Genomic DNA, 21,759 nt, shown 5'->3' with positions numbered 1-21,759 from the left:
GCGCGACGAAGAGCATCCGCCTGGTATCGCCAGAACTTTGTGCACGAGTATTTACGTTAGTGGAGCAAGGATAAAGAGATCTCCCCAGCAATGTCAGATACGATCATTTCGATCCACATTGATATATCGCAATCTAAAATCATATTCGTCCCTATTTAGAAACTATTTGCAATTTTATATATGCACAGGGGTCATTGCCAGTCATTGGTGCCTCAACAACGTGAATTTAGGCGCTTATCGGAGCATATAAATTTATGTCTTGACGTACTAATGCCATGGTCCCGCGTGTAACATACGTGACGTTTCGGCCTGAATAAATTATTCTTTTTTTCTTCTTGCTTCGAACACATTTTTATACGCGTGCTCGTTCGATCGGCATTTTTCTCGCGACGAGATTTCTTTAGGAGCGTTAGGACCGAAACCTCCGTAAACGAGCAGGCGTGCCATTTCGTCGACATTCGCGCGCGACGTCATTCGCACGCCCCGACGTGATGTAAGACGGGCGCTAAACTGCCGCGCTCGTGTCTCTCGTGCTAACCGGTAATAAACGCGTACCCACACGAAACCGCGACATTTATATGCATAATCCCGAGATCACACGCGAAAATCCGCGATACGGCCTGCCTGCAATATAACGCACGATCGAAATCTCGCCTAAGGTGGAGACCTTAACGATATCAACATCGCGATGTTATTTCTGCCGCGCACCTACTATAGTACCGGTATTTTCGAAAGAGAAACGCGAAATTTCTCGAGTATATGATTTCTAGCGTTGTCGTCGTCGCGAAATCCGCCGTTGAATTCCGTCTCTCTCTTTTCCGAAGATTCAAATTTAAATTGTACATATGTACAGTCAGCCTTCCACACAGTTTTGTACACGCGCGGGATCATTAAAAGTATTAAAACCCTATAACGCCCCTTATTCTAACGTCCCTAATGTGTGAATTTATGCGCATATCAGTGGACACACATTTCCCATGCGTGCCTTGATAATAAACGTCTAAAAAATGCGCCGCGGAGAATAAATGAAGACGGCGAAACAAACGGAAGGCGAATGTATATGGCACAGGTCTGACAGGTCGCGAAAAACATTAGGAACATGTTCGCGCGATTTCCCTTGTGAGGTAAATTTCTTGTGAAACGAAATAGCAAATCCACACTGAATAGAGAAACTCCACGCTCGTTAAATGCTGATCGTTTCTAGCGCGCGATAAGGTTGCGAATCAAGGATCAAGGAAGATGAATGCTAGACATTGTGAGTATATATAAAGAGACAGAGATAATCTTTTATGACAAATCAGTTAATGTCGCACGGTTGTAACCGTTCGTATTTTTCGAGAGCTAGGGAGAAAGAGAGAGGAATTTTTAATTGTAAAAAGTAGAAGTATCTGTAAAAAAAAGTAGTGATCCAAATAAAAAATAATCAGAGATTGATTCCTGTCATTATAAATAGATATTAATTTCGACGATAGTCTACAAACTTGAATTTTTCAAATTACGAACTGTTTGCGACAATGTTTTACAAAATATTTTTACAGTAAAATTTGCGTTACCAAAATTGTAATGTTACTGTAATATATATTGTACTTTATTCCTTTTCCTCCCTTTAAACTTTCTCCGTTTAAACGTTATTGTAAAGTTTTTATTATTAGCTACTTTCGTAATTATATAACAATTAATAAATTATCGGTGTATATAAACATTTTATCTCGTGAATTATATACATATATATATATATTTTTTTTAATTAAAAGTAAACTTTCATTTGTAGCTCTCTTCTCGTGAATTATAAATCTGATATATCGCGTCATCTATGTGCGCCTTTAAGCACAATATATATTACTAGATATATACACAGGCGAGGAATTAAATGTCCCTGTAGAACAGTTGTTTTCAGTCAGATAAAATGCTTGTTATTTCTACAATGTTGTGAACTCCACAATATGTTCGCTATTATTGTTTATGCCCAACTATGTTAGTGAGGACAATTTGAGGACAATAGAAAAGATAAAAATACAAAAATTATGTGCATCATTGCACGACTTCGTTGATGCATGGTAAATATAGCTTTTAGTGATACCTGTACGTTTATCTTGGATCCTTATACTTTGTTTCGAGGCGAGCTCTTTTTTTCTACCTTTTGTGCGAGTGCTTAGGTAATTTTGCAATTGATAGCGAAACGATAATGTTTATGTATTATGTCGTTATGCATTATTTTCTGAAAATGGTATAATTTGTATTTAAGGTGTACTTGATAACACGTGCAAATGACTTGTAAAGTTGTAGTTTTACATATGTATGTAGCAACATGAAAAACTTTACCATATTCGGTTCTTGCACTTTATTTCAGGCATTTTTTATATTTATCAATAATGTGTTATAATAACACGAAACGATATGTATTATTCCTATGAATTAATTACAAAATAACATAATGTATTTTATATTTGTAGGTATAAGAGTTAATAAATAAAACAATGGCGTACTTTAATCAAAATCACGAGGCATCTAAAGGTGCCAGAGCAAGGCAGATTGGACAATACGAGGTTCCAGGGGAGAAGATTGTAACCAAGACTGGCTTAGATATATTATATACGTCTCAAATAGATCGCGGTGTGACCGAAGAAGATGCGGAAAGAAAGATATCGTCGCTGAAACATTTACTGGAGAAAGATCCAAGAGCTGCCGACTTGAAGTGGTCCCTTTTTGTGGCGGCGTCCAACACTTACCGTTATGACAGTTGCTTAAGACCGTTTCCACCTATGTACATTAAAAACGAATGCAAGGACATTGAAGCTTTGGTAAATATCTCTGATATTTGATAGAACAATATACGATATTGATATTATGTATCATTTTCTCTACAGAGAAGAGCCATAGAGTCAGTCCCTCCTTTGCCCGTGATATGCAAAGAGCTTGGTGAGGCTGGTGCCTACGAGAATTACGGCGAAACAATAGAGTTATTGTATTGGGTATTACTACGATTAAGAGATCCGTATATTAAGAGTGTGCCGAAAGAAAGTGTAAGTACGCATATCACAATTACCGAGGTTTCAAAAATCGTAAGAACATGCTACGGTATGGCACAAAAAATCTTAGATAAGTTTCTACGTTACAGTACAATTCCATACTGAGGAAAGTGCCATTGGCGGTGCCGGTTGCAGCTCCAAATCTTATATTTCAAGTAGCAAGCGCGAAACAATCCGCAGCAGAAGAGAAATGGAAATCAAGCGCTAAAGATCATTCGACGTTTTATGCGTATCATGGCAGCCGTTTGGAAAACTTCCATTCCATCGTGCATTACGGTTTACAACAAAACATGTGCAAAGTACAGCAAATCGACATTAAAATAAATTGGAATTATTTCTGTCATCTTATACTTACTTTTCTGTGTCGCTAAAGTTACGAGAAATTAGCGCGCATTTTTAAATAATTTGCTGTTTCAGAGGTCAGAGTTTGGCAAAGGGATATACTTTTCGAGCGAATTAGGAGTGAGCTTACCGTACAGTCCTGTGGGTTATGGTTGGGGCGCTAGTCTTCTTGGAAACGAGATAAGTTGTATAGCTCTCTGTGAGCTTATTAATCATCCTGACATAAAGAGAGGAGATTCAAGTAAGCGTATACTGTATCTACGCGAGTGATAACAATTTACAGCGTATCAAGGTTTAAAGAGTAAGTTTCTAGAATAGTGTTGTGTTGCAGGAGATAACGCACAAAATACATTGAGTGATTCACTTGGTGGAAGAATACCGGACAAGTACTTCGTAGTGACAAATAGCGATTTAGTAAGAATACGCTATTTGCTCGTTTATAGTCAAGATCTCCATTCAACTAGGTAAGTTGTGTGTAACATAATGTTAATTAACCTTTATCACGCAATTATTGCTATAAACATCTTACGTCTTCAGTACTACTGATAATACGGGATTACTGGCATGGTTCAAGCAACACAAATTACTGACGTTTGTGCTCGGCTATGTCGTACTGTTAGCCTCGGTCGGACTAACGCAGAACAAACAAGTAGAAAAATATTATAGATTATTTATTCAGAAAGCAGGATTTGAATAAGAAAAGAATAAGAATGAAAATTTATGCAAATTTGATATTGCTATAAGTTGAAATCTTGACATAAAAGAAGAAGGTTGCCAAATGCCACATTTTCATAAAAAATATGCTCCATGTGCCAAGATAAATAGCGTAAAAAAACTACAAGTGCTTAAAAAAATTTATACAAGAAAAAATTTTTGTTTAAACAGCTTTTCTGTGATTTGTATTTTTGGCATTTACAGCCTTTTTATGTCAAGCCTTCGGTTATAACGAACTCGTCCACTGGTGCGTATGTGTAAAAAACATTATCTTTTATATACATTTTTGAAATACATATGTGGCAATTAAATATATATTTTATATGGCAAAAATTTATATATATATATGGTCACACTATTTTACAAAATATTTTTATTTCTACAACTTTCAATATCGCGATAGTATGATAGGAAAGTTCTCGGTGACTAAATAATCGTCTTCAAACACAACGATAAGGTTTACCTCAAATTCTAGAGAAAAAAAAGGAATTACATTGTAACTGTAATTTGCATTTCTGTTTTAATGCAATAACGTAATAGTGTTCTTACCAACTTTGAAGTTGCTCGTGCTCAACGTAGGACACGTAAATAATCTCGGAAATATCATATAAATTGGAATAGCGAGATTTGTGCAAGCATTACCTTCCCCGATTTGTATGTTTTGTATCTCCGTCGCTGTAAAATAACATCTTTGTCAATTTTCATCTCTCTCGTTACCGCAATGTATCCATTTTTACATGAACCTGGCCGCGTAATAACATTCTTACCGTCTCTGGAATATCCCTCCGCACATCCGCAAGTTTCCACTCTCACCAATTGTAACTCTATAGACTTTATAATGGCGTCGCACTGTTCGATCACTACCTACACATAATAGATAGAGGAAAGCGTTATCCTGAATGATACTGATAAGTGAAGAAAAAGAAGCCACATACTTCTCCTGTCAGAGGTTCGGAGAGTTTGCAGCATAAGGAATCTAATCTTCCCGAGATGCAAAACCTCGGTACGTTGGATCGGTCCCGAGTATTTTGCAGAGACTCCGGCATTATTTTGAAGAACACGATCTTACTATGATCCTTCTCCACCTTGGCGCTTGCCCTGTCCTCGACTATAAACTCCAACGATTTGCTCACATCTTTAGCGAGGAAGCTCCTTTTTATGTCACAGCGTATCAGGTACTGTATATTCACAAAGACGCCGTGATACGTTTCGTAAAGGGATTTGTTTCCCCTTGGCTTTAATGGCAATTCAAATGGTATTTCCGTCTTGCCACTTGGAATCTTTCCCGATGGAGCAACATCCAGGGTATATTGTACTAACTGTATTGGCTGAAAACGATTACAATTTACATAATAAAAAGTTAGTGTCTGCTGCATTCATATTAAGAAAAAAAAAACAAGTAATTCAACGGTCTCCTCGCATCAATATGCCCGCAACAAAATGCTTACCTTAACGGAGTTATAAAACGCCTCGAAGATACCGACATTCTTGGAGCTAAGCTGCAAATTCACCGAGCCTTCCATGGTGAGAAATATGCCATCGTGCTTCACGTCCGAGTTGGTTTTCAACAGTATCAGACCGGCAACCACCTCCTGCGACATAACCTCAATTTTAATCCCGAACATCCACAATTAACGCGATAACGCAATAGACCAAAATAAAACTAACCCCTTCGTGATATATCTTGCTCGCACGTTTCAATTTTATGTCTATATTGATAGACATTTTGCGGGTGGTCTCTCAACTTTCTTTTTGACGTTTGTCAAAGGGTATCCGAAAACGTCATCAGCTCATCTGTCAAGAGAAGTCGCACACCGTCGAGTAAATTAATAGTCACCAATGCGCTCGATATTCCAGTTAATTCCATAGATTTATTCCAAATGTTCAGTACAACTTGGCAAAAGAAAGGTGACAAGATACTGATAAGTGATCCACCTGCTGAAGGCAAACTTTAAAAGTTTCGCGAGTAGACAGCTGTCATCTCGAATCGTGATTTACGATCAGCTGTTCGCCGCCGACAGTCAGCCCCGTCAGCAGACGCTCGGACTGTCATTGGGCATGTGTTATAGGAATTTTCGGAAGGTCCACTTACAAATGTTTCGTAATGCTCCCCTTCTCCTTTCTTTTAGTAAAGAAAGAAGTAAAAGAAGAACGCTTCAAAGCGTCTTATTTACTTATTTCCGAAATTTCTATCGTGAGAAGAAGAGAACGCTTCAAAGCGTTCTTGTTTAGTTATATTTCCCAAATTTCTATTGTGTTATCTAGGGGAAATGGAGTAATTCTGCGATAATCCATTCCGAACAGACATAACACGTGCTCTGAATTTGCGAGAATTCTGGACAAGTCGTTAATATATCACAATTTCAAAAAAAAGCACGAAAATGATAATTTTATTTACGTATAAATAAAATTACACTAACGGCAAGCTTTTTTTCAGCGTCTACGTGGTATTCTCGCAGGAGTTAATTTCCAAAACATATATAATCATATCAATTGCAAATTAGCAAACGTGACAGTTGGTCCTATCAAGTGACAGAATTTTGGTTCGAGAACAGAATTTGGAAATATTTAGAAACATTTGGAGATATCTGAAGATACATAGAATCGATGCGAAAAACAAGGATAAAAGCGAGGTAAGATCCCAAAATAACATCTAAGAATTTCTCCTCTATACTATATACAAAAGGCAGTTTTCACGTTTCCCTTCGCTACTTTTTCGCGCGTTTAATCCATTGGCGGAGCGGCCAGCTCGAGTGCGCACTGCGCCCTTTCTCGTTTGTCTCTGGACCTTTTGGTCGTTTTTGTTTAAAAAAAAAAACGTCACTTTTTCTTCCTCAAATCGTAGCCCCGAGGCCCCGAGCGTCTCCCGAACGGAACGAAGTTCGCTGCCAGGCGCGGCCGCTCGGCCAATGGAGGCGCGCCGTCTGACAACCAATCTGCGGCCGCGAACGCGCAGGCGCGGGCTGGCGATCCGTCAGAGTCAAACAAATTCAAATCGACGGAGACGAGAGAAGTCGTTACGAGTGTTGAACCGGGGGCTCGATCCAAGCGGCTCACTTCTCGAGGGAAGAGACGAAGATTCGTGCCTGCAACGGAAACAAGGGGCCCCTTTGCGCGATTGCGACTGACAATGGCGACGAGAAATCGGAACGCGGTCACGGTGAGCACGACAACTCGATTCCGCGAGCGGTAAATCCGCGGTAAATTGGCGGTGGGTAGCAACGGCCCAGCAGTGGTCCCGATGCCTGACATCTTTAAATGCCTCTGTACTTGAAGGCGCTTAAATGCCTTTCCGGTCACGTTTTCGCGGTATAGCGTCTATCCGCGTTTATCCGCGTCGCCCTTTGAGCCTCGTGGAGCGCGACGATCTTCGCGAGCGATTCATTTTTATGGGAATGAATCTGGAGGGATGATTCGTAGGAGGTTTCTCCCTCGTCGAGAGCGATATTTATGCGACGTCGACGAGAACGAGGAACGTTATGTTTAAACACCGAGAGCGTCGTACATTAGTATCTCTTCAGTTTATTTATAAAACGTTATATAAACGGAAAGAGTTAAAAGTAGCCTGAGTTTGTGCCATTCTTCTGTAACGATGACTTCCTCTGTACGTACGACACACATACATGCTGCTCCATTCTTATTGATATTTTGTCCATGTGTGTTGAGAAAAATATTTTAACGCCAGAAAAGTACATATCTTTTTTCTATATTACGAGAACGTCGAATATCATATTTCTTTTAATTTTATCTTCAAAATTTCTTTCATATATACATATGTGTTTCAGGTGAACCATGCAAATGCAAAGGAGAATATTAGAAATACGAAGCCTTCGATGGTTGTTGTGCCATCGAAAGGGAAAAGGGCGGTGCTATGTGAAATAAGTAACAGAGTTAACACGTTGAGGGGCGTTGAGCCCGTCGATAGGATTAGTCTATTGCAAAAGAAGAAAGTGGTAGTAGGACCGAAGCAACAAGCGGCGAAGCCAGTAGCAAATGTACCCGAGAAGCCACTAGTGCAAATTGTAAAACCGGTTGTGAAAACGTCATCTACCAGTGTAAATAATGCGCCCAACGCGGTTGATGTACACCCTACGTCTGTTGCTGTTAGTCAGAAGAGAGAAGAGAGAGACTCATTTTCAACGGATCTTCTAAAGTTTGAAGACATTGATGAACAGGACAAGAATAATCCCATTCTGGTTTCTCTCTACACCAACGACATACATGACTATTTAAGGACGTTGGAGAAGAAGTTTCCCATTAAGAAGGGATTTTTAGCGGGCCAGGAAGTCACCCCTAAAATGAGATGTGTGCTGGTAGATTGGTTGGTAGAAGTACATCAACAGTTTCGATTGATGCAAGAGACGTTGTACCTTACCATCGCAGTTATCGATCGCTTCTTACAAGTAAGACGCAATTGATGTAACGTGCCGCATCGGAGGCGAACGTCTTTTAATTTTTACGCTATAAATGATTTGCATATATTTTTGTTTATATGCGTATATTTTGTTCTTGCAGCTCTACCGAAGCATAGATAGGAAGAAATTGCAGCTGGTAGGTGTAACAGCTATGTTTATCGCTAGCAAATATGAAGAAATGTATTCGCCGGATATAAGTGATTTTGTATATATCACGGACAAGGCGTACTCAAAGGCAGATATATTGAACATGGAAATGCTCATCGTGAAAATCTTGGACTATTCGTTCGGGCGACCGTTACCGCTGCATTTTCTTCGAAGATACAGCAAAGCTGGAAAAGTGCGTATATTCGTAACGCTCGGAATTTCAATTTTTATTTCGTTGCTTTATTTACGTTATTCATAACTGACGCTGTAACTTTTCAAGTAATGTCGAAATAATTTATTTCAAGGCGCTCCCTATACATCACACGATGGCCAAGTATTTCCTCGAGCAAAGCTTGGTTCACTATGAAATGTGTCATTATCCACCTAGTCTTATCGCTGCAGCAGCAATATATCTAGCATTTTTGTAAGTTATTGAATCACCTTACGTTATACCTTCCTTCCATAATATTTTCGATTAATGGATAAATGATTGCAGAGTTATCGGTAATGATGAAGAAGACGAAGGCAAGGCTATCTGGACAGATACTTTAACACACTACAGCACTTACTCCAAGGACGATGTGTTACCTGCTGTACAAGATATAGCTGCTATAATAGTTAACGCAGAGGACAGTAAATATCAAGCTGTGAGAAAGAAGTACGTCCATGTGAAACACATGAAAATTAGTATTCGACCAGAGCTTAAATCGCCAATTATGCTTTCCATTGCAGCAAGAAGCAATGAGTCTTAAATTTGTAATAAAACAGAATAGAATTTATTTCTGAACTCCTCATAATTTGGAGATATTTTCAATAAGGTGTTTGTCTGATGTATTAAATGTCATATCGATGAATGTGATCGTGGACATTACGATTCACGGGAGATTGCGTCTTACAAGAAATAAAGATAAACGAAGGATAAAGTAAAGCTTTATCGCAAACTAATTAATGTTGTGCGCGCTAGACATTTAATGCACAAATTTCTTATTGAAAAGTCTATTCTCATTTAGTCACGTAAAAAAAAAACAAAGGACATGTATTTAGAGCTTTATATACAAAACGTTTGTTATTATAAGCATGAAAATTTAGTCGGGTAATACTAATGGACTTTATTTTGGACTGCCGTAGTGAGGTATATAGCTGAAAACGTAAAATGCATCTTTTATAATGAAATATTAAATAAAGCTTTTAGTTTTTATTCCTAGTTGATTATAATAATATTTTAATTTTGATATAAGTCCTACACAAATACTTTTGATGCCACCATATGAAAATATGTGAGTATTCGAAGACATATTTCATTTTTTTCTTATGCTTTTATATATCTTATATTTTCTCAGATGTAGTCTATCTTAATTAGTATGGGAGTCTATCGTTAAGTCTTTTGATTGCTATTTTGAAATATAAATTGGATAAAAGTTGTGTGTATAAAAGTGAGAAGTAATAATTTTTGGAAATATCATATATCGCTTAGGAAATTTTTATCAATATGGTGATAAAGAAATGTTCTTTGATTTTACATTTTATATTACTATATCCTATAATATGTATATAAGATAATTAGTATATAAGTATTTGCGCCTGCCTGAAACAAAATAAAATTTTATATTGTTAAGCGATCCAAATTCTAACATTTCCAAATTTAGATGTTTAATATATGTATGACTCTATTGTAAGATCAAATACAAGTGGCTATTATATTTAGGCCTAATTAGTTGCAAATTTAATTATAATATCACAATGATATAGATTAAATTACTAACTCTATATACACGTATCTTTGTAAATAAATAACTAAATTACTATAACTTATCTTTATTGCTATAATTTTCACATCAACATCTTACGGCTTGGTCTTTTTAGATGAACTTTTTGCACAGTTCACCTTCTGTTTTTCTCCCCAATATGAAAAAAAAGAGGAAAGCTAAACTGTACAAGAAGTTCAGCTAAAAAGAAGCCTCTATATTTAATTATTTTTACATTAATATCTTATATTTATTATGTAACAAAACTTCCTTATATTCATGACTGATATTTTAAAAATATGCAATGTTTAAAAAAATCGATTTTTTACTTATTTTTCAAATACTTAATTTACATGTAAAAAAAAGTTAAAAAATAGTCAGCACGCGTGATGTTGCATCAGCCTCAGGTGGATACATTATGTAGCGTTCTGAAAAATTAAAAAGCAAAAAATAATTAAAAGCCGATAAAGGAAAAAATATCACTCTACCGCATTTTGTGAGCACTTACCTATTAATTTAATAGGTGCTATCATTTCTTGAAATTGTGCTTGTGTATTATTTTCACTTTTTTCCTGTAAATAAATTTAAGAAATGTAAAGCGCAATTCAGAAATTGCTGAAATATTGTTGATACTGATTACTTACTATGTCAGCTAAACTTGTAGGAGCTGATCTGTCCCAAATTTCAGATTTACTACTTTCCACCAATTGAAAGAACTCCCTTGTTTCAACTATAATCTTTTCTGCGCTTTCATCAAATTCGAATCGTATTAGTATTTGTATCAGCTGATACCAATCGTCTGTAAATAAACATTATTTTTTATTACATTTAAAATATATATTAAAAATTAATAAAATATTTAATATATATTATAATGAAAAAGTTATAACATATATTCGATGACGTCTTCGATAATGTTGTAATAATTTGAATTTATATTCAAGAGCATTTATACATCTATTGTGAATTTATATTGCTTCTATGGACCAACCTCTATCCTTGTACGCATTGCTAACAATTTGGTAAAGGGCATGTATTAAGCTTAAATCTTCAAATCGGCTGCCTTCCTTTAAACTGAAAAGTTTTCTCTCTTGTTTTCTACGATTCTTACTTGACCGATAGCTCTTGCTAAAAAGATATTTTCATATTTTTACTTTATATATAGATATAAGATTATACATGAATACAAAGTGTACAATTTATAGGCCTGTTCTTTATCGCTGCATTAGACTGCACTAATACTTTCTTTCTCACTTTCGCCAAACTTCAAACATATATCTATTCCATTTTCAGTACAACGAGTATACATTAGTACAGCTATAAACAACAAACCTTATATATAATGCTACAAGACAAATTTAAAAAATATATACATAAGCACCTCGAAGACGTAGATATTCGCGATATTTGACTTGAAACAGATTCTGCGATACTGATTGTGTCACTAATGCAATCTGGAATTTCTTTATTAGATTCCGGTTCGTCGCTATAGGTTTTTTCATGGGACAATTGTATTTGTGCTTGTTTTGCTTTAATTTCTGTTCTCACTATAGCAAGACGCGACTTGTACTTAAGAAAATCTTCCTTCATTTTACTCAATTGTGAAATTACATGTTCTGCGTGTTCCTTCACTCCAGGTTTAATATGTGTTTCTATAAAAATATAACAGAAAATTTGATATATTAAATTTAAAAATTCCAATTTCAACAAAAATTATTATTTTTAACTATTATATATAAATACATATTATATATATTATATATAAATTCTATATATAATACATATACTATAATAATTATACTAGATATTGATTCACTTGATTATTAACCATTTTCTAACCATTCAGATCTAAACGTCGTACATCAGATATTATTCGTATTGCATATTTCCAAGATCTTCCCTCACATAATAGCGCAACTGCTTCTTCAGCATCATTTAGATATTCTTTTAATATTATAGCTGCATGTTTATATTTCCGCTCTGCTTTCAAACGTTCAACCAGTGACTCATAAATTTTGTATGAATTTGCTGGGCTGAAAAAATTAATTCTTATGTGTATAGAACAGTATATGTAATTAATTCTAATGATGATAGGATAATATTCTTTCATGCATGTACGAAAAAAAATTGTATATCTTTACCTTAATTTCATCTCTTTTGATATTGCGATTACATCCTCCCAATTATCACTTGACATACTAAATGTTTCTACAGCTTTGTCAAGATCGCCACTTCTATAAAACATCATACCAGCTTCCATATATTTCCCTTCACTTGACAAAAATTCTCCATAAACTTCAGCCACCTTTTTATACTCTGTAGTATTTTTCTCAAACAATTTTATTGCCGCCTTATATAATTTATGATTACGTATCAAATTTAAGCATTCCTCAAACTTAGTTGGATCTTTAGACAAATGCTCTAACGCTGATTCGTAACGTTTAAGATGCACATTAATAGAATACTTCATGTAATTTGGGTCTAATTTTTTAAAATTGTTCAAGAATGGAATATATTCTTTGGGATCTTCTTTCGATGATTCAGACGCTATAAACATTGCGAGTTCTAAATCATACATGCCTAATGCAACATCATATAACGTATCGATAGTGACGAAATGCAGTAAACACTTTAACGCTCCATGAGCGGATACGGTGGAATCACGTAACTCTGATCTCTGTGAATCCTCCAACATTTTCACTTGCTTTATTTTACTAAGTGCATTTTCCAATCCTTGTCTTTGTTGATTTTTCACCAAGCTTATCAATATTGGTTGTATTAAATTATTCGCATCTTGATGTTTCTCCATGGCATCTCTTAATAATTTACAGATCTCGTCTACCTTATTAATTGTAGTTTCGTTACCTCTAGCGTCAGATTTGACAGGGCGATCCGCATAACAAAACGTGTACATCGTACGGGTGACATCGACGTTTTGTAATTCTGACAAAAACAGATTCAACCAATTTAACTTCTTATGCTGTACAAGATCTTCTACGAACTTTTTCACATTATCCAGAAATAATTGTGGATCGTGGTCGTATAATAAATTCAAGTTTATACGTTGTTTAGTCATTATGGCAAGTGCCGTCAAATAATCACAGTTATTCAGGTAACATTTTAGTATATGCACCGATAATGCCCTTGGCTGTATACATTCTAAATTTCCTCTAGGCAGCTGTAAAATTACTTTTGATTCGTACGGTATCGCCGTTATTATACGAGAACCTTTTTCGAGTCGTCTAATGTAGATACCTGTAACGATATATTTAAAGTCAGAAAAATATGCTATATACAAAATAAAAGAGATTATAAAATGTATATATTTACCCGCAAATAAAATCTCGTTCATATTTAAATCCCAGGGCTGGATAGTTAAATCCCGTTCACTTAGCTGCCTTATATTAACTTCGTTCAACAAGACACAAATCAATGTACATTGCAGTGTCGTAAGAAGCAAAAAATCAGAATGTACGTAAAAACTTGTAATATTCTTAGCAATTTCTTTTCCGTCGACCAAGAAACTATTTTCCCGAGACAGAGCAAGGATAATATCTTTCGAATCAATTTGTACAACTTCTATTTGCTCGCACTGTTCGCTTAACGTTATATTTGTCTGTTCAAGTGTTCCGTTTCTTGTGTATTTAAATATTCGATCTCTTACTTTTATGTAAGCTGTATTTGCATCGGGAGAAGAAACTATATGTTCTATTGGATAATCCAAAACATGAATTTCCCTGTAAAAAAATTCAAATTTAGACAGATATTATTTTACATATCTAATGATTCTGGGATACCACATACCGTATTTTCAGACAATCATTAGAATGCATGCCAATTAGAGATAAAACACACAAGAGATTATGGTTTTTTGTAACTATAGAGAACAACATGATGTTCTCTGTAAACCATAAGAAATGTTGCATGAAGCAATCGCGGTCATCAATTTTTAATGCTTTATCTTTGATAACGTATAGTACGTCACAAGAAATACTACATACGTTTGCAGCTACATATGTCGGCGTGGAAGCGTTCTACAATATTAAATAAATTACATAAAGCAACAAGAAATAGATTATGTATCATCATATCATATTTCTGCATCATTATTTTGTTAAGATAAATTACCTTTTTCTGCTTAAAAACCGTCAATTTATTATTACATGAAATAGTAAAGAAGTCGTTGCTGTTTACCAAGGCTGACTTATTAATATTCGGACCAAAAATAATTGCATTTTGTGACTCATTAGTTTCTAAAGATTGATGCGCCAGTGGCGGTGGGACAATTCCATCTTTGAAAGCAGTGACTAATATTTTACTTCCATCAATAACACCAGATACAACTCTATCAGCCACAGTTTCGCCTCTGCTATGATCCAGGCACCAATTAAACGAGCAGAAAGTAATTTCTTTTTTGGTTATATAAATCAATTCCTTTTTATTAGTTTCACTGCTCCATGTTACATATAGCAACGGATTCGCTTCATTAAAGACAAGGGTTTGTTTAAGATACCAATGACAATTATTTTCAGTCCACAGTTGTATCAGCTTATTGTTTGTTTTTGACTCGTGACAAACAACAGCCAAAATATCTGGTGACCAAAGCAGATCTTTTACCTGTAAGACATCTATTTAATAAAATTTGTAATTTTACAAGGCAATCTTCAAAGATCGTCCATTTCAATATTTAACATACCTTTACTTCTCCAAATTTAAGGGGCAGCACAAATTCCGAGTACTTAAGGCCGTTTTTCTCAAAAAATGCAATAACATATTTATCGTATGCTATCTGAGTTACGGCAAGCAGATTTCCCAATGGGCTCCAAGCTAGACATTCCTCCAATCCGTTGACTCGTTCATTGGTATAGCATAAAATACCCTCTCTGTTGAATACTTTAAATCTTCGAATTTTCGTTTTCTTATGCAGAAAACTAACAGTGAAAAACGCGCCGTCTTCGCGCCAACAAATTCGAGTACCACCATCATCGTGCTCATTCGGGATTAGTTCTTCCGGTTCAGCTCGAGCCGCTGCTTTACCCATTGAACCATGAAACTGAGTTTCTTTTTTGCCCCAACCAACATTAAAAAATTCATTATGCCCAAACTTTTCTAAATATAAATTTACCTGTAAAATATATCTAGTTTAATATATAAAATAAAATTGCAAATGGCGGCGAATTGACCAGTCTCTCCCTGGAGAGTCTCTAGTCTTGCTCATCAAATGCATGACAAAAATAAAATTTAATAATAAAAAAAATTTGATTTGAAACCAAATAAGTATTACCTCTGATATTACTTGGAAGTCTAATACCATAGTGATTACATCTCCTTCGCCTGTTACAACAACAACGAGTTCATGATCCGGACTGAATTTCATACACTGTAGGCCGTTACCAAAAATCCCTACTGTACTCTGATCAATATGAGTTGGATCTTTTATGTCAATTTTAACAACGTCACCAAACTCATAAGCACAGTACAATTCCTGTAGGGTGGTGCAATACTCCATTGAAACAATTTTGAGAGAAGGACCAAGATCTAGGTCGATAATATCTCCTTCAAATGGTATTATGTAGAGGTGCTTGTGCAATAACAGGTACATATCGTTGTTACTTGAATTGAGAGCGCAATGCAAAGATTCTTGAAGATCTTTTACGTCGCTCATAAAATCGATATTTCTACGATATACTTGGTGAACCGTTAGATTTCTCATGATTTTTTTTTTTATCGACTTCAAGTCAACGGTGAATCGGTTTTATTTCAATCTTTTAATTTTGGGATAGGTAGTCCTATCGCCGTGTCTCCAACTGGGAGCTTCAGTTATTTAACACAAATATTCTTCTACCTTTTATTTGTTATTGTTCTTTAGGTCACCTTATTTAATCTTACACACGTTTCTTGTGCTAGATTGCTTCGTTTTGTTTAGGAGCAAAGGCACCTTCAATCCTGCCTTTGGGTTATGTAGCGCAGATACTCTAGAACTATCCGAATCTAAAGTTTGTATAATTTTGTTGATCCTTTTCACGAAATTAAATATCACTTGGATCTTCAACTAGTCCTCGCGTTCAATCAAATGCTACACGTGTTACGAAAAAGGTTATGTCTCTGTAAACAGAAGAAATTAAATAATGAAATAAATAAAATAAGACAATTTATGTGAGGAAAAATGTGATTTTAAAATGTAAAGCGCGTATGATCGAAATTTGTTATAAGAATATTTACCTCGTTTTTCCCTTCTTTTTTTCAAACCACGCGACCAGCGGACGAAACTAACCTATGCAATAATGCAATCAACGCACAGTAGCGATGCTGCCGATGCCAGTGAATGCCGATGCTGGCGACGCGACAAGTAGCGACACAATGTACTAACGTAGGCCGGTAAATTCCTATTGGATCGTCCTGTTTCACCACGTTGCGAAATATCTGATTGGCTGGTCTAGTGAAAAAACTCCAGGCACCGGGGGTTGTGAGTGGCTGTGGTCAAACGGGACGCTCCCTTCTGCTTACCAGCGCGAGTTCTGATTGGCTTCTGCTTTCCTGCTTTCTGCTATTCTGCCGAGGTGTGAATTTTTCCGAAGAGCGTGGTTCTCGAACGCAGCCCTGCTGAACGCGTCCATTATTTTTTCCGCAGGTTCTGCCATGGTCGGTCGGTCCCGTCGACGCGCGCTCTCGTCGCACTCTAGCCGGTCTAGCCTCTCGTGACTTCGTGACTTCGTAGTTCGGTCGTTCGGTGACGCTCTCCGAGACAACGGACGAATAAAGGGTATCGGGCGAGCGGGGTGTTATCGCGTGTCGAACGAACGAGTTGAACTCGCGCGCGCGCGAGAGAGAGAGAGAGAGAGAGAGAGAGAGAGAGAGTGAACAGAGGTATACCCGCGACCCCGCGAGTGAGAGATACGGATTACGGACAGACCGGAGAAACGCGGACGAACCGAGAGAACCGGAGGAACGGAAGAGAGTGGAGACTGGAGAGCGAGCAGCGCCATCAAGCAGCGTGATAAAATGAATCGCGAGAGGCGGCTGTGAAGGGGACCATTGACTGAGCCGAACCAACAAGGACCAGCCGCGACCAACCATCGACCGTGTGCGGTACCACCGTCCACGGCACGAGTGGAAATTGAATTAGCGGGGCCGCGATCGAGCATCCCCCGTGGACCCGTGGATCACCGGCCGGTTGGGTCCCACTCTCCTCCCGCTCTTCCCCCCACCTCCCCCGGAGAGTCGGCTGCGGGGCCGACGTGAGGCCGACGGCGGCGGTGGCGGTGGCGACGGCGACGGCGACGGCGACGACTAGCCAGGAGAACGAACGAGCGCGTTAACGACGAGGTTTCTGGAGGAACACCGGAGTCGCCGAGAGAGAAAGAGAGAGAGTGAGAGGTGGTCGCGGGGAGAGAAGAAAAAAAAGAGAAACTGCCGGAGGAGGCTCGCGTGAGACGTGAGACTGCGAGCTTTTTACGTAGGGAATATCGTACGTATCCGCGTGCGGACGTTGCGCGACCGTGTGCCGTGTCGGGGCGCCGATAACGACGAGCCGGAGCAACCGGATCGCCGCTACGTCCCTCGCACCCTTTGTTTATTATACTATCCGGGATGCGCGCGATCTGTACGCTCTTTCTTCCTCTCTTTCTTTCTGTCGCCCACAAACTCCGGATTTTGCCCCCTGGATTTATCGCGCGCCCGTTTATCATCCGCGACGTCCCGAGAGGATTCACGTTCACCCGGTCACGTCGTCCCCGACACTTGGCAGCGCATACCGTGGACCTCTGCGCGCACGCACACATACACACAGAGACACACGCGCACGTAGCGGAGCACGTACGCGCGCGCGCGCGCGCGCACGGAGTCGAGTGTGTGCGCGCGTACGTGCTCCGCTCGGTGTGGCAAAGCTGTCAACGCTGTCAACTCGTAGCCGATCGTCGTTCGTCCGTTGCCCATTGACGAGTTGGCCGCGAAAGAGATTATCGATCCCCCGCCTCCTCGACACATGCCAGGATATCCGGTTTGTAAATCGCGGTGCGAGATGACCGCCGAGCGGTCAGCATTGTGTTTTGTGTAGAAAGGGTGGGAGAGAGAAGGAAAGAAAGAGAGAGAGAGAGAGAAAGAGTAAAGTACTCCCGTTGGTATGCGAGAGATGCTGGCGAGGTGGCTCGAGATGATTTTCGCGTCATCGCGTCTGTTCTTTGTGATTTAATATGAGACGATTTTGTAACAAAAGAAAAAATTACGTTTATTGATGACAATTCGTGTACGAACGTTTCATTAAGGTTCCCAGCGTGACACGAAGTACAATTCATTGCTACGTTAGTCGTCGGATTTAAATTCGCGTCGCAAATTATCATGTATTTGTAAAGGAAAGACAAGTGGAAAAGAAAACACAGGGTAGCTGTTTCATTTCGTTTACGCGAGTTCTGTAAAAAAATGTGTACTTAAAAAATTTGTTAAATTGAGAAATCTTGTTAAGTGAAGCTTTTTGAGAGTGAAAAATGATGATAAAGATCGTCGTTTTGCAGTTAATTTTACATGAACTTTCGGATTTCAATTCGAGACTGTTTTGCCGAAATGGCCAAACGGTTTGGTATATTGTATTCAAGAATAATCCTTAGTAACCTTGCAAATTTCTTTTCCTCACAGATCTTTGCATAAGCAATGGCGGCGTTACCACGAAGGATTATTAAAGAAACTCAAAGATTAATGCAAGAACCAGTTCCTGGTATCAGCGCCGTGCCAGACGATACAAATGCTAGATATTTTCACGTAATAGTAACGGGACCTGAAGATTCGCCATTCGAAGGTGGATTGTTTAAGCTTGAATTGTTCCTACCAGAAGATTACCCAATGTCCGCACCGAAAGTTAGGTTTATCACAAAAATATATCATCCAAATATAGACAGGTAAAGATGACAACATGTGATATATCTATCTTGATTATCAAAACCGTGCAAGTCTCGCTTTTATCAAGCATTTATTGCGTTTCGCATAAGTCGAGAAAAGAGGTCACGCAAAATATTATTTCTGACAGACATAAATCTAACGATAGATTGCAATTAAAATCGCTCATGTATATCTATGTTTAAAGAAATTGATCAGTTTAAATAAAAATGACAAAGGCAGGTAATCTACTGTCTCGGTACGCTGTGACGCTTTAACATGATTTATCTCGATTTGTAGATTGGGCAGGATTTGCCTGGATATCCTCAAGGACAAGTGGAGTCCAGCGCTTCAAATCAGAACAGTTTTGCTATCCATACAAGCGCTCCTGAGCGCGCCGAATCCCGACGATCCTTTGGCAAATGATGTAGCTGAACTTTGGAAAGTCAATGAAAGCGAAGCGATACGCAATGCCAAAGAGTGGACTCGAAGATACGCTATGGACAACTGATCTCAGCCTTGTCAGATCGCCCACGACAAAGCAAAAAAAAAGCGACGTTACTCCTACCTTTCCCAGACTTTTGATCACCTTACCCGCACCAACTGCGTATCCGGCACCTGTGTCCACAATTTTGCTATAAAAATAAAAGTTTTGTAAGAGTAAAACAGAATGGATATTTTCTATAACGTGGGGGAAATGCGAAGCACTGTTGGATTTATTCAATCGCTCATTGAGAAACTTCGTAAATATCTTCTTCCTACATTAACGTTGCGCAAGAGGAAGCCTCTCTCTGTGAGAAGACGCGGTGAGATATGTTACATAAGTTTGAAATTATATTAAGGAAAAGTACGCGACATACAATTCTTTCAATATATTGCTACTAGTACAATTTGCAACTTGTACTTTTCTTTTTCTTCCTAATGTATTATTTAAAGATGAGATTGAGAGATCTACGTTTTGACATGTGACATTCTTTTCTTTGAAACAAATTTATTATGTATGCTAACTGGTTGTCTCTGTCTAATACACCATAGATTTAAGTATCCTTGCATACGTAGACTAGAGAACGATAAGACCGATCTGTAATAGAGCTATTATTTATCTCACATGTCTTATAGATATTATATTAAAGGAGATACGAAAGCATTTTCAATCTATGTAAACTTAAGCGTCTTTCGACATCTACGATTATTTCGTTGCGAGGTGTAGATTATCGCGAAAGCTCTTTAATTTTCAATGTATAATAAGGAGAAACGTTCGAATACATTTGATTTGTACTAAGAAAAGTTGAGCTATAAGTGAATAGAAATCTTCCATTATGTTAATAATGATTGCCAATTAATTGCTTATAATGTGTAAATATAAGTGAGGAGAATAGAAACATTTTTTATTGTGTCTCACAATGAACAAATTCTGTTCGTTAAGATACAATAAATTTTAACATAGAGAAAATCGACTCGATTAAAATACATAAAAAGAATATTGTTTTATGATGACTGCTTACTTGAAGGAGACAATGTAAAATACATAGTTACACACATATACATATATATATATACGTAAATATTTTCCATTTGATAAGTAAAATTAACGATCGTAACGAGAATTGAACATACGCAAAAAATAGTTAAATTTACATACGTTGCACATTATGTAAGTAAATAAATAGAAAAATAGTAGAAACAATATCTTTGTAACAAAACGGTGGCAAAGGAATATAGTATATATATTGATAGAAATATTTAACACAATTATCACAATGCATTGGCTCAATAAATTAATCTTAATATTGATATAATCGGCTTAATAAAAAAAATGTCAATGATTTATACCTAATGTACGTTTTATTGCATCAAATGTGAGAAAAAGTACAACCAGTTAGTATATAGGTATCCACAAAATGAGGACATTGCATTAATGATCCTTTTTTTTTAAATAATTACAACAGAGAGGTTTTGTAATCTAAGGACACGGGAATAGGTTAAAACAATTGTAGATAATCTGCAATAATAAAGAAATTATTATTAAGAGTTTGGGATATTTAGAATAATTATTCTATTGTATGCATTATCACGTTGTGCCAGTGCGATACGAAAGATTTTCCAAGAGCTACTATGGAATAATTAACGTACATAAACTGATAATTAAGATCCAAAAAGTTAAATACCGCTATATGTACATTTCATTAAGTATAATCGGTAATGAATTATGTATGAAATATGTTAGTTCCCTCTTTTTTTACGTTCGTTTAATCATTGCTTTACCGAAATGTGTGAAACACACATGTTAAAATTTACAAAATAAAATTTTATTTTGAACTTCTATGTTGCTAAATTAGTAATAGAATATGGAAGCTAATAATATAACAATAAAATACTAACGGATGGAGAACGAATAAAACTGATTTCTTTTTTATAAGCATATATATATATATATATATATAGGCTTAAATGATATGTCATTTTGTATTTCTGTTATAACAAAGTGTATTAAAATGT

At 37.1% G+C, this 21,759-nt stretch overlaps 5 protein-coding genes across 13 annotated transcripts; 3 read left to right on the top strand and 2 right to left on the bottom strand.

The window, feature by feature from the left end:
* Nucleotides 1-55: 55 nt before the first annotated feature.
* LOC139767913 (protein mono-ADP-ribosyltransferase PARP16-like) lies at nt 56-4,400 on the top strand. 3 transcript variants are annotated; one of them, XM_071697646.1, is made up of 8 exons: nt 56-1,124; nt 1,205-1,255; nt 2,454-2,801; nt 2,868-3,023; nt 3,119-3,328; nt 3,447-3,612; nt 3,703-3,835; nt 3,909-4,400. In XM_071697646.1, the coding sequence occupies exons 3-8, from the start codon at nt 2,478-2,480 to the stop codon at nt 4,066-4,068; spliced, it is 1,149 nt and encodes a 382-aa protein (XP_071553747.1). In that variant the 5' UTR covers nt 56-1,124; nt 1,205-1,255; nt 2,454-2,477; the 3' UTR covers nt 4,069-4,400. The 3 variants fall into 3 exon arrangements, with proteins under 3 accessions (XP_071553747.1, XP_071553746.1, XP_071553745.1); XM_071697645.1 differs by lacking the exons at nt 56-1,124; nt 1,205-1,255 and adding an exon at nt 1,848-2,156; XM_071697644.1 differs by lacking the exons at nt 56-1,124; nt 1,205-1,255 and adding an exon at nt 1,855-2,057.
* On the bottom strand, nt 4,028-6,195 carry LOC139767914 (vacuolar protein sorting-associated protein 26C). Of its 2 annotated transcripts, none has more exons than XR_011717243.1 (6): nt 5,754-6,195; nt 5,534-5,677; nt 5,021-5,413; nt 4,853-4,949; nt 4,635-4,774; nt 4,028-4,556 (listed from the first exon to the last, which is right to left on the bottom strand). XR_011717243.1 is itself a non-coding variant. In XM_071697647.1 (6 exons), the coding sequence occupies exons 1-6, from the start codon at nt 5,808-5,810 to the stop codon at nt 4,474-4,476; spliced, it is 900 nt and encodes a 299-aa protein (XP_071553748.1). In that variant the 5' UTR covers nt 5,811-6,173; the 3' UTR covers nt 4,338-4,473. The 2 variants fall into 2 exon arrangements, 1 of the variants encoding a protein (XP_071553748.1); XM_071697647.1 differs by having other exon boundaries at nt 4,338-4,556; nt 4,635-4,760; nt 5,754-6,173.
* A 384-nt stretch (nt 6,196-6,579) lies between these two features.
* Nucleotides 6,580-10,459, top strand: LOC139767911 (G2/mitotic-specific cyclin-B). Of its 3 annotated transcripts, XM_071697639.1 has the most exons (6): nt 6,580-6,718; nt 6,931-7,245; nt 7,871-8,488; nt 8,601-8,840; nt 8,953-9,071; nt 9,144-10,459. In XM_071697639.1, exons 2-6 carry the CDS (start codon nt 7,216-7,218, stop codon nt 9,397-9,399), a joined length of 1,263 nt encoding a protein of 420 aa, XP_071553740.1. In that variant the 5' UTR covers nt 6,580-6,718; nt 6,931-7,215; the 3' UTR covers nt 9,400-10,459. The 3 variants fall into 3 exon arrangements, with proteins under 3 accessions (XP_071553740.1, XP_071553741.1, XP_071553742.1); XM_071697640.1 differs by lacking the exon at nt 6,931-7,245 and having other exon boundaries at nt 6,586-6,718; XM_071697641.1 differs by lacking the exons at nt 6,580-6,718; nt 6,931-7,245 and adding an exon at nt 7,266-7,774.
* Elp1 (elongator complex protein 1) lies at nt 10,447-18,176 on the bottom strand. Of its 2 annotated transcripts, XM_071697631.1 has the most exons (14): nt 18,147-18,176; nt 16,615-16,992; nt 15,677-16,497; nt 15,089-15,517; nt 14,521-15,009; nt 14,197-14,426; nt 13,723-14,129; nt 12,534-13,647; nt 12,232-12,425; nt 11,774-12,044; nt 11,384-11,520; nt 11,037-11,191; nt 10,901-10,964; nt 10,447-10,820 (listed from the first exon to the last, which is right to left on the bottom strand). In XM_071697631.1, exons 3-14 carry the CDS (start codon nt 16,103-16,105, stop codon nt 10,759-10,761), a joined length of 3,981 nt encoding a protein of 1,326 aa, XP_071553732.1. In that variant the 5' UTR covers nt 16,106-16,497; nt 16,615-16,992; nt 18,147-18,176; the 3' UTR covers nt 10,447-10,758. The 2 variants fall into 2 exon arrangements, with proteins under 2 accessions (XP_071553732.1, XP_071553733.1); XM_071697632.1 differs by lacking the exons at nt 10,447-10,820; nt 10,901-10,964; nt 11,037-11,191; nt 11,384-11,520; nt 18,147-18,176 and having other exon boundaries at nt 11,910-12,044; nt 12,221-12,425; nt 16,615-16,998.
* Nucleotides 17,247-21,291, top strand: LOC139767916 (ubiquitin-conjugating enzyme E2 N). Of its 3 annotated transcripts, none has more exons than XM_071697648.1 (3): nt 17,247-17,860; nt 19,024-19,283; nt 19,561-21,291. In XM_071697648.1, exons 2-3 carry the CDS (start codon nt 19,039-19,041, stop codon nt 19,769-19,771), a joined length of 456 nt encoding a protein of 151 aa, XP_071553749.1. In that variant the 5' UTR covers nt 17,247-17,860; nt 19,024-19,038; the 3' UTR covers nt 19,772-21,291. The 3 variants fall into 3 exon arrangements, with proteins under 3 accessions (XP_071553749.1, XP_071553750.1, XP_071553751.1); XM_071697649.1 differs by lacking the exon at nt 17,247-17,860 and adding an exon at nt 18,233-18,391; XM_071697650.1 differs by lacking the exon at nt 17,247-17,860 and adding an exon at nt 18,422-18,771.
* The last annotated feature ends 468 nt before the right edge of the window (nt 21,292-21,759 follow it).

This window comes from Temnothorax nylanderi, unplaced genomic scaffold, assembly GCF_030848795.1.
Source record: "Temnothorax nylanderi isolate EJ_2023f unplaced genomic scaffold, tnyl_v1.0 TNYL_tig0013_pilon, whole genome shotgun sequence".
NCBI lineage: Eukaryota > Metazoa > Arthropoda > Insecta > Hymenoptera > Formicidae > Temnothorax > Temnothorax nylanderi.
Note: the sequence above shows the minus strand (reverse complement) of the source record. Positions and strands in the feature narration are given on the sequence as shown.